This window comes from Zea mays, chromosome 5, assembly GCF_902167145.1.
Source record: "Zea mays cultivar B73 chromosome 5, Zm-B73-REFERENCE-NAM-5.0, whole genome shotgun sequence".
NCBI lineage: Eukaryota > Viridiplantae > Streptophyta > Magnoliopsida > Poales > Poaceae > Zea > Zea mays.
The window spans coordinates 31,587,308-31,599,102 of NC_050100.1; the positions used below are offsets into that span (position 1 = coordinate 31,587,308).

Sequence of the window (11,795 nt, forward strand, 5' to 3'; positions counted from 1 at the left end):
CCTAGGAGTCGTTGCTCCTTCCTTCAATAAACTGCCAAAAATCTTCTCTATGTGGGGGCATCGGACCGGTCTAGTGATTTTTAGTGAAAATTTCTGAGAGCGCACTATTTGGCTGGGTCGCATGGACCTAGTCCGGTGCGCCACCGGACAGTCCGATGCTCCCAGACCAGACTGGGTTAAGGCCCTTTTTAGCCTAATTTCTCCAAACTTTTTCTTCCTTTCTTGAGGGGTTCTCTAGCATTTATATAAGCATTTTAGCACATAAAACAATTGACGAGTGTTAGAACGATTACCTCTTTCACTTCATTGCAAAAGGATGTGCAATATGTGTAAACTTAAGCCCAAAAGGTGCTTTTCTCTACAATATAAGTTAGAGCCCAAACACAAGTACCAGAAATATTATAATGGACCCATGCAATATATTTAAAGTGCAAACCTCACACTTGTACCATTTTACATCAAGTTGCTCACTTGGGTCCATGTTTGTGCTCTTTTGAACTTGATATCTTCAATTTCTTTCTTTACACAGGTGCTCATGCTCTTACCAATGCAATTAGTTCAAAGTGGTGTGTTGGGCATTTAATCACCAAAACAACTACAAATGGCCCTCTCTCAATCAGTCACGAAGACTGGTTGAGTTTTCTTTTCTTCTCAGGGACACCGTCTCACAAGGATCTCCACACAAAGAAATGGAGTCTCTTGCTTAACTTTTCAACTTTTGAGAATGGGGTGAGAGAGAGAATGAAAACCCAAATGAAGAGCACAAGAGTTTGCAATACTCAAGGACACAAGCACTAAGTCTCTCTTCACTCAAATCGATCGGATGCGCTCTTACGTGGCTTTGCATGTGTAGGAGTTGTTGCACTTGATGTATGGTTGCTTGGTGTAGCTCTTGTGTCTTTAATGTGCTAGTTGGGGTGTATATAGCCCCAACCACCCCAAATAGTCGTTAGAAAGCTGGGTTAAACACTGTACCTGCAGGTGGTGCACTAGACCCACTATAATGTTGGCCCGGTGCACTACCGAACCGTCTGTATCGACATAGGGCAGGTGACCGTTCGGACTATCAGAGGCACCAGACCATGAATAGTGAAGGTCTAGTGACCTCCGGACCCTACCACGTCAGCATAGTCGTTGGAGCAAAGATGAGCTTTGGGATTTGTCAGACGGCCTAGTGCGCCACCGGACCGGTCCAACGCGCCAGCTCCAAAAACCCTAAATACATCCTATCTGTGTAACCAGTTCGAATAGCCATCGGACCGGTTTGGCGCGCTAGCTGAGAAAGGCCAAGTCTCGGCCTCTCTGCACGGACGGTCCGGTGCACCACCGGGGCGATCATGTGCGCCAAACAGTAGACCTGTCTTTGCAATCAAATCCAAATCTTCTTCAAATGATTTTGACTGGTCTTGAGGATGTTCCTATGACTTAGACAAATATATCTAGTGCCAATCCAACTAGTCTAAGTTATGGATCTTGGACATTTCAGTCTCTTAAACTCATATCTTGTTTTTGCTCAAACTAGCTCCAAAAAGGTGTTTCATTGAAATTGAGCTCTTCAACCTCCATAAGTGTATCAAATATGTTCCTAGAGGTGTTTAGGACTTATCCAAAGTATAGAACTAGACATACTTCATCTATTCTAAGTTTTACACCTTTATGGTTGAATTCTGTCTTAGAAACTGAACTTTTGAAGTTATGAACATGTGAATCAAATACTAGGAAAACTAGTTAGTCTGAATGGTTGTGATAGTCATCAAGCACCAAAATCATTTAGAGAAAATGGTTTAAGGCCATTTCCATTTCACGGTGCGCCAAGCCTTCCGAGCCTAGAAACAAGTCCTCTGCTTAACTGACCCGGTGCTGCACCGGACTGCTCCGGTGCACACCAGACTTAATCTGGTGCTAAGTAGAACAACAAACTTAAATCGTTTTCGGCTTTTCTTTATTGTCTTTGTTTGGCTGCCTTCTTAAGCACTTCTATGACTTAGATGAGTCCATCCAACTGGTCTAAACTATAGTTCCTTGTCTTTTTATCAACTTAATTCATTTTCTCAACTTAATTCATTTTCTCATTCCTGCTCAAACTTAGCTTCAGAACACCAATTTCAATATCTGATCTTTTCTACCTTGTTTCTGTGCTCAAATATATTATTATGGCCTTTTAGAACTTATCCAAGTACTTGAACTACTCATTTTTATGAACCTACAACTATTAATGTTGTGATGGTCATCAAACACTAAAAGCAATATAGAAATGGCTTAAAACCATTTTCCCTTTCACTTGTCTTACAAAGCAGATTAAACACAAAAGGTATGCTATGTTGCAGGAATATGCACCTGGACTCTTATGCTTGTGAGAATTGTATTCTACAATGTGAGGAGACCATATGACATATTTTTCTCATATGCAACTTTGCTAATATATATTGGGCTATGATTGGAATTCAGCCTCCAAAAACATGTTGTCCACAAAGAGCAGTTCAAAGGATTAAACTACATTTACTTCAGTGTTTGCTATGGAAATCATAATCCTGATGAATTGGAGCATCTGTAAGACAATAAATGGTTGGATAATTATTAATATTTTGGCAACCGTGATCGACTGCAAGGCCATTTTTTAAGAAAGAAATATTGATGGTTATTCATCGAGCAAATACTAGATTCCAAGATGTAATATGAGAGTGGATAGATAGGTGGAACATTTAATTTGTCTTCTCCTTCTTTCTTTGTACATATTTTTTTGTAATAAAATACAGTGGGATGGTCTCCCCTATGGTTATTCTAAGAAAAATGTGCTGATCTTCATAGAGCAAAATATTGTGTCACAAGATAAATTATATTCAAACAGAAACTGTCGACTAAATTTAATATATATATATATATATATATATTAAAATATGGTTTGTGTTGTACTTAATGAATCTTGTTTTAAATTTATGGATTCTCTATTAAACTTCAGAACGGCTTGAGGTTTAGAATGGACCAAATATTTATTTATGGCGTTTCTGAGCCTATACACATGGGTTTAAAATGTACTTAATTAATTTTAATTCAAAAGTTAATATAAATAGAGTCTGATCATTCGATCTAATTTTTAAATTTTATAGTGTACTCCCTCTGTCCTAAAATAGTACTCGTTTTAGTCCATATTAATATTTTTATGTCCATATTAATATGAATGATTATAAAACTAGACGTACATATAGACCATATACATTATTTATTGTATGAATCGAATAAAAATAGAAAACAAATTTTAATTTGGACCGAAGGGAGTAAAATTTAAAGCTTATTACGGCCTCTCTACCTACACAAGGTATACCGTGGAGAGTGAAAACCGAATCGGCATGTATGGACAAGCGGGTATTATTTTGTTGGAGTTGGACCAATCCTCTGCCGGACAGGAATGTACGATGGTCAACTGTTTTAACGGGAGTCATCGGTGTGGTGGCTTTTATATATGCATGCATGCACACTTGCACATTAGTACGGGCCACGCGTTGTGATTGTTGTCCGTCGTCGGAAACATTGGGCCCGTCCGTGCGCTGCATCCACCGCAGCATTCAAACACACAAGATCCAACCCCAACACGTCAATGCCGTGCGTTCGTAGACCTACTGTGTAGACGATTTTATTTCGCCGTCGTTGCTGACTTGCTGTCCAGCGGCCAACGCCAACGCCGCATCTGTAATCCTGCATGCACGATGAATGCGTCGGCGTTGTGTACGCTGCTGGTGACTTGCACAGGTAAGCGCGGGTTAATGGATAAATACATGCTGGGTATTACTATCACATACATATACTTTAAACAAAAAAATAATCTCGTTGGGTCACTCAAATAGTCAAAAAAGATGGATGACTAAAGCCTAAATTCATGCTTTTGGGCTAAGTTTATACCGAGTATTTTATACCCACGAGTTAACGGTATGGGTGGGGGCAGAAGGTTCTAACACCCGTTTACCCATTGGGTAAAGGTTTTTGCCCAATAAGGAACATATGGATAGAACATTTAGCTCATACACATGTCCTAATAGAGTAAATACCCAATAGATATCAGGTCGTGGGTACCATTGCCATCTATGTCCAACTATATTCAAAAGGTATTAAAAAGTGGAATACCCATTTTTTGGCAAGAGAAATTATTGATACAGTGTATAATGTGTTAGAATGAAGATAAATAAATATCGATGAAGAACTTGGCCCGAAAATAGATTTTTTTTTTCTATACTCCTCTCTCACCTCCCCACCCGATGGCCAAATGGCATGTTTCGGGCAAAAACAAGGGGTCATCTCCACATTTTCGCTCGCTTTCTTCACGTCGTTTCCGAGGTCGTCCACATGTTCGCTCTCTTTATCTGAATCCTTTCCGAGGTCGTGATTGAGAGTCAGCGATGACCGTTCTACTGTAGTAGAGAGTAGCCGAGCTATAGGCACAATAGCGGTCTAAGCTCATTCGCGTAGGAGTTTAGCTATACAAGGTTTCTCATCTTTGTTCTTTTATATCCTCTATATGACTACATATCTAACGGAAAATTATACATGGCACATTGACAAAGTGTGATTTTAGCTCTTGGATATTAAAAATGGTATTATTTATCAGAAACACACCGAAAAACATTGGTTACTATTAGCGACATACCGCAACAAAAAAAATTATCATTTTAGAAAATAAATATTGCAGACAAAATCTTAACGGAAATAGAAGGTTTTATCGTGCGCAGATAATGAACAGTGTTTCTCTGTGTTTTCTGATGGATAGTACCATTTGTAGTGTCCAAGAGCTAAATTCACTTTTTGTTAGTGCACCACAGATAATTTCCCCATATATTTATATGTTGTCACCGGTGCTTTGCTATGTTGAGCTATTGATATACTTTGTATTAAATAATTTTAAATTACTCAGATTTTTATAAATATATGTAACCAAAGCGTCAACCGGACCAGCTGCTTTCAGTCGGCAGGCAGAGAACGTCGCAAACGGCTGCGGCGCCTGCCACCCTGGCCTGCACGCGCTCGCGGGACCGGTCCCGCGCCCACGCCCACGCCCGGCCCAGGCGGGGCCTACCTTACGGGCTACGGAGAGGAGGACGATCGTGGATTCGTTGTCGTGGCGGCGCTGCTGACCAGTCATGGATCCATAGATCCATCCAATCTGTCACAATTAGGAACAAAGAAAACAAACAGAAAATCATTATCAGCAAGCACCAGTGGTCTAGTGGTAGAATAGTACCCTGCCACGGTACAGACCCGGGTTCGATTCCCGGCTGGTGCAGTTTTTTATTCTCTTTTTGTTCCGTCATCTTGGGCCGCTTCTCCGGCCTCGAAGCCGTCCCGCCCGTCCGTACAGCGCCTGCCGGTTGAAGACGCACCCCGTGCCGACATACATACACCGGCCCCTCGACCTGGATGCCATCCATGCGCTTCATGTTGATCTGCAGGCAACCACTGCTGGGTCAGGGTCAGTCCTCACGTCAAAAAAGACGACGTTGCGGTTGCCGAATCGACGGTCGACGCCGTCGAAGCGCTGCGGGAACTGGACGTAGCAGAGCTTCTTCCCCAGCTGCGGCCTGCGTCGCCGCAGTCGAGGCCACAGGCCAGCTCGAGCGAGAGGGAGGGGTGGTCGCAGTGACGCTTCTGGAGTTGTTCTGCTAGAATGGCGAGCTCGTGCCGTGTGCCTGATGAGGGTGTGTGACGGTGATATCAGTGCGTTTATAAATGTTGACAGGTGGGGGTAGGAGGACAGCCATCCAGACCAAAAGACACACGTGCTTGCGCGACAGCACACCGACAAAAACAACACGGCCGCTCTTGAGAACCGTCCGATAATTCGTTCGCTCGCCTGGATGCCGAATGCGAGGTGCAAAAAGCAAAGATGTCCCTGGACCCGCAATCCCGTACAGGCAACTTTTTATACACCTACACAAAATGCCAATACCTTACCGACAGGGCACATTTGCATGCAAGGTGCCAATGGCTCCACAGATCACAAACGTTTTATATACAGTACAATATATATAAGATCTAAAACATGGCCATGCATTGCAGGGATCTCCAAAAAGCAAATGACTCGTTGGGGTTGCTACTGAACCGGGGGGGCCATATTAAGATAGAAATCTAGTGCCATACAGAAACCGTCAATGTCTCCAACGTCTCTTTCTTGTACCACATAAGCTGTCTGAGAGGAAAATAACATTGTAATAGCGGCGAAAACTGCCTCGTGTAAAAGCTGAATCAAACGAAAGTCGGCGACGATCCCAGAAGAAAATCCCCACCTCCGCTCTCCACTTCCAATCCAAAGCAACGGCCTTCTTGACGTCCAGCTTACACGGTGTACCGCCCACCTCTGCTGGGCTTGTCTCTCTTAGAGTCGTCCTGCGCATCCAGAGGCATCAGGATGGTGATGCTCAGTGTTCAACAAATAAAGTAAGCTACAAGCAGCAGTCGAAGAGAAGAGTCTTAAGCCATACATGGAAAGTGTACGTGATCTTGTCGTTGTAGTCGATGACATCCTTCCACTTCTTGCCAATGTTTACCTGTATGACAAAGGAATGGGCCAAAAATTACGAAGCGGTCAGTACAGAAATTCTCCAATAGGAAAAGGTTTGTTTTCCTCTTCTTTTGAACATTCCGTTCAGTGCATAGAGAAGGAAGAACGTTGTTCATTGTAACAACTTTACAACATAAGAAATACCAAAAAAACGTAGCGTGTATTTCCGCGACAAACACACTTAATAAAGAATCCAACCACAGCTTTCACGCAACAACACTGGATACAGTATTGCCAATCAACAGGCTGTCTGCGACACCAAATTCCTGGTTCCTGCTTAGCCAAACAGCATGCACAAAAATTCCTAGCAAACTATATATAGTTCTCTTCCAGAGAGAGATGATTTAGATATGCCCCCCTTGTCTAGTAAGACAACATTTTTTGGGCCTTTGAAGAGAACTATAACGGTATAGCGATAATACAAAAAACTGAACCCAGCTAAGGTAGCAGGACAAACCAGTTCTATAGGGATGTATTCCATATGGCAGTATAGCAGCTTGGGATCTGCACAACTTAGATACTACTGGTACGGACAAAACACTGGACTAAATAAAACTAATTCACCGGTTCACCCCCTTTATCAATATATATGAACCAAGGTACTATGATGACAAGAAGATATCAGCATTGAAACTCGTTAGAATGGTTTTCAAAACCAACCTGGACAGCTTCATTGCTGGCAGTCCTAGTCCATAATGCCAGCTTATCTCCTCTTGCACGGACACTAGCAACAATTCCACAAATGTCCTCTGTTTCATCAAACTGCTCCCCAATAAGAGCCATCAACTGCATGTTCAAACAATTAGTCAAAGGCAGTCCATCAATAGAACATCTCAGAAAAACATCTGGTTGCAGACGCTCGATTTTGAACAAATCAAATAGACAAATACACAACAAGGATGTACCGTTTCAAGCCACATGGTCTCAAAGGTTGCCTTTCTGTTGCATGGGACAGTCCATTTGCCACCATTTGCACACTCTGGGTCTTCCCATTTTGGCTCTACTCCAGCCTTGAATAGATGAAAATCAGCATTCCCAGACAACTTGCTTGGACGAAAAATCTGATCATACATGCTACAACAGAGAAGGGATCCGTAAGTACATGGATACAAGGCAATCAAATTGAAGGCACAAGAAAAAAATTGCACCAACTAACTGCAGTAACATATACTGAAGTTTGGGACAACACATACACATAGGTATTAAAGTGCACTCCCAATGCAGAAACCATCATGGTTTATATGTGCATTTATTATCTTGCCACGAACAATTTGTTGACATGGCAAGAAAAGTTACTGAAGAGAGGAGAAAACATAGAAACTGTTTCTAGATTAGAAATGGTGCCTACATGGGGGCCAAAGTCACTGGATCTTTCCAGCGGCGACCAAGAGATCCCATGCTCTGGCATCCTCCCCTTTTCGAGCACGCCGCTATCCCCGCCTAGCGAGTGAATCCTCCCCATGCACTGTGGCAAACAGGCACAGATTGCCCTCACATGACAGGCGAGTCTCAGCCCACGGCTCACACTCTCCCACTGCGCTGTGTGGCTGAGGTGTTACGCGGAATTGGCATGTTGCGTGCCCGTGGCACTGCCGCCCCTCCGCCTGTTCCAAGCACGCTGAAGCGCGGCTTGTGCGTGAGTGGGCACTGGCACACACTGCAATTGCATGTGATGCGAGAAGCAAGCTTTGCAAAAGCGCACATGCAGGCAGTAACAACCAACAAGGCTGAGACCAAGGCAGTGGAGTAGTTGATCTAGTAAGAGAGAAGAACAGAACAGAACTTGCTCAACAAAACAGAACAGGTTAGAAATAATGGATGTATGCGTTGTGGAACACGATTTTATTGTACCACATGGATCACATGGTTGTGTCACAACTGATCTTATTTGTTTGTGTTGCATATTAAATTTGCTTCTCCAAATAAATTACTCCTAGAAAGTAGGCATTGGAGATGATAGTTTCTAATTATGAAGTCTTGGATCTATAGAAACTATGGGTGATCTCGGCATTGGGAGTGCCCTAACTAATGGAAGATATTTCTCGTTAATTAAGGCTAAACACAAGGTCTTTTTTTCTATATTTGAATAGGGTCTAATGCAAGTAGAGCATATCTTTCGTAAAAGACTATGCTCACAAAGACAAACAGCAAAAAAACATAGAGAAGACTCTATATATGTGCAAGGCAATCTGCTCAAAGCATCAAACCAAGAATAATTAACATACTAGAATTGTAAAACAGTTCATTCAATATAATTGAGAGTAGAAAATTCAACTGAAATGCTAATACTTATATGATTAACACCAACGGAAAAAACAACTTTGTTAGAATCCCATTTAGGGTTTTGGGGTTAGCCCCTTGTAATTACATTCATACCCATGTGTAATGGGCCAGGTCCAACATCACTTGGTCTATTAATGCAACTCCCAACCCTAAGTTAGGGTTTCCCACATACTATAGAGCTAGGTTTTCTTTTCCAATTTCCTCTCTCCTCCCACCTACCCTCCAGCCGCCATGCAGATTATTGCCCCCCCCACCTTGCCGGCCACCGGCCTTGCCATGGCCGACCACCCCCTCTCCTACGCCGCGGCTGCCCGGCCAGCTCGCCGCTGTGGGCCTAGGCGCGAGCGCGGCCCTGCTCGGCACCAGTGTGGGCGGCACAAGTGTGCCCGCCGCCGCAGCGGCTCTCTCTGCCGCGGGCACAGCCGCAGCGTGACCCCGCACAGCCCCTTCACCGGCACGGGCGCTGCTGACCAGCAAACCGCCACCGGGAGCAGCACCTTCCCCGCCGGCCCACGCGTCACCGTCACCCTCCTCCACAGCATCCTCCCCACCGTGGGCCTCTACTCGGCGGCCGGTCTCGTCCCCGCCGAGGGCTCCCCCACAGCCACCGCGGCTGGCCTCCACCCCACCGCAAGCTCCTTCTCGGTCGGGCTTCCCGGTGCCTTCCCTGCGCAACAGCAGTTGCAGCAACGCACCCGATCTTCCCCACCAGGATTCCCCGGCCACCACCCCACTCTCGCCACTCCCACGTGGGCCGGCACTGTCGCGTCCTCGATGGCTCCTCCACCCGCATCCTTCGCGCTTGTCGCGGCCACCATCTAGGCGGCTGTCGCCGCCTCCCAGGAGCGCGAACGCCCCACGTCTCTTTCCTTGGAGCAAGAACGTGCCATGGGCGCCGCCTTGACCGCCCAGATGGCCACCGTGCAACGCCTCCTCCTCGGTCGCCCAGGAAGCTCCCTCGGTCACTCCCAGGTTTAGGGTATCCCACAAACTTGTTACTTACAACAAGGAATACCATATGGAGATGAGTAGATGACTATGAAGAGAGGGATCCCCAGATAAGAAGACTCAACGGCCCAGCCTCCCTACCCACATAGGCCCCACCTAGTCCCATCCTCTTTTGATTTTCCAGCTCTCCCATCCCACACCGGCACACCCCATCCCCACCTCCATTCGCGCCTCCTCTCCCACACCCACGCTTGTCCATTCGCCTCCTTGCCGGCACTTCGCGTTCCTGGCTTCCTCCCTCACCCCATCCTTGAAGAGATCTTCGCTCCCCCATCCCCACCCCACCACCAGCCTCCGCTGCCAACCCTGTCCAGCGGCGCCTCCATTGCCTGCCCACCCCCACCCTCCCCAAATCCCAAGTGGAGAAGCAAAGCCCAGCCCCTAGCCCCTGCTGCCAGTTTGGCCCAACCGCCAGTCAAGCCGCATCCCCTGGCACCTATACCCTTCTAAGGTTAGAAACAGTACAGCTCCCCCAACCCAAAACCTTAAGCCAGAGCTCCCTCGAGACGGAGGTCGCTGAAGATGTAAACCAATGGATTTGGCTTCTATTTCCTTCTTCCTTTATTGGTTTTGGTAATTCTGACAGTGAGTTTACTTTCGCTTTGGGCTCTCGATTTAGGGTCTGTTTGGTTGGGCTGTGGCTGTGAAAAAAGCTGTTGTGGGCTGTGAGCTGTGAGAAAAGCTGCTGTGGGCTGTGAGCTGTTAAAAATCTAAAAAGTGTTTGGTGGAAACCACTAAAAGTCGCTAAAAGTTTTTCCATATATATTTTCACAGTTCCATCCAAAAGCCGCTAAAAGCAGGTCCAGAGGTGCTTTCAGTTTTACATTGCAAGAAAGTCGGCTTTTAGAAAAAGCTGCTTCCTAGATCCAGCCCTTTGGTTTGGCTTTTGGCTTTTAGGAGGTAAAAGCCAAAGTCAAAAGCCAAACCAAACACACCCTTAGCTTAAATCAAGAGGCTCCCACTTCAGCTTTTACCATACCCTATATACACACAACTACACGGGACGGCTTACGTGAAAAATCAGCCACGGGCAATCAGCGATTAGGCAATCAAATCCGACGCAAACAGGAAACAGCGATACCATGAATAAACAAGATCTAATCGAATTTGTCATATAATCGTTTCAAATTTGTTGGCACTAAGGTTACCTAGAACCCAATCTACTGTATGGACAGCTCCCGCCGCCACATGAACGGCCAAAAACACGCACATAAACTGGTACCCACTACCCAGAAACCACCACGGCATCCAGACCAGATCAGAACGGGAGTGATCAGGAAAGGGAACCGGGCCATGAAGGTATCCGGCGCATCGCCAACGTACCTCCAGAACTCCTCAACGGTGTCGAAGGTGTAGGCCTTTTTGAGGGAGGTGCCCCACGCAGCCCCGGACTTGGTCTTCGTCTGGATGTCGTACCAGAAGGTCCACTGCCGGTGAAGCTTGTGCGGACCCTTCGCCTCCGTAGCGGCTCCGGCCTCGGGCGCCGCCACCTCAGGGGTCGTCGTCGCGACCGCAGCAGCTGGAGCCTCGACCGCAGTAGCTGGAGCCTCGACCTCCGCCATGTCGCAGCGCCGCCGTTTTTCGAGGGGTCTTTTCTGGGAGGGGGAGGGGGGAGGTCAGGGTGTGACCGTGTGAGAGAGAGACGATACGTGAAGGGTTGCGGCGGACGAAGATACGCGAAGGGGAAAAACGGAGAGAACGGAGAAGGCTTCCGGCTCTTTGAGGAATGAGGAGACGAAGAAAAAAAGGCGTGTTTGGAACGCGCGTGTAATAAGATTGGGCTCCGGCCCAGTTTATGTTGGATTGCACACAAATCTTAGCACACTTCTTTTTGCTAGCTTAGAGCATCTTCTCAAACAGATCCCTATTAACGCTCCGGCCCAGTAGTCTCTATCTCAATCTTAAATCTTAACTAAGTGAACGTCTATGCGTTGTTACGGAGTAAACATATTATAAT

General features: G+C 45.8%; 1 protein-coding gene and 1 non-coding gene across 2 annotated transcripts; one reads left to right on the forward strand and one right to left on the reverse strand.

The window, feature by feature from the left end:
* Nucleotides 1-5,201: 5,201 nt before the first annotated feature.
* On the forward strand, nt 5,202-5,272 carry TRNAG-GCC (transfer RNA glycine (anticodon GCC)). Its single transcript has one exon. It is a non-coding gene; the product is annotated as a tRNA-Gly (tRNA).
* Nucleotides 5,273-5,955: 683 nt separating this feature from the next.
* Nucleotides 5,956-11,536, reverse strand: LOC541708 (eucaryotic initiation factor 7). Its single transcript, NM_001111447.2, has 5 exons — nt 11,162-11,536; nt 7,453-7,621; nt 7,208-7,333; nt 6,468-6,533; nt 5,956-6,372 (listed from the first exon to the last, which is right to left on the reverse strand). The coding sequence occupies exons 1-5, from the start codon at nt 11,398-11,400 to the stop codon at nt 6,322-6,324; spliced, it is 651 nt and encodes a 216-aa protein (NP_001104917.1). The 5' UTR covers nt 11,401-11,536; the 3' UTR covers nt 5,956-6,321.
* Nucleotides 11,537-11,795: the final 259 nt, after the last annotated feature.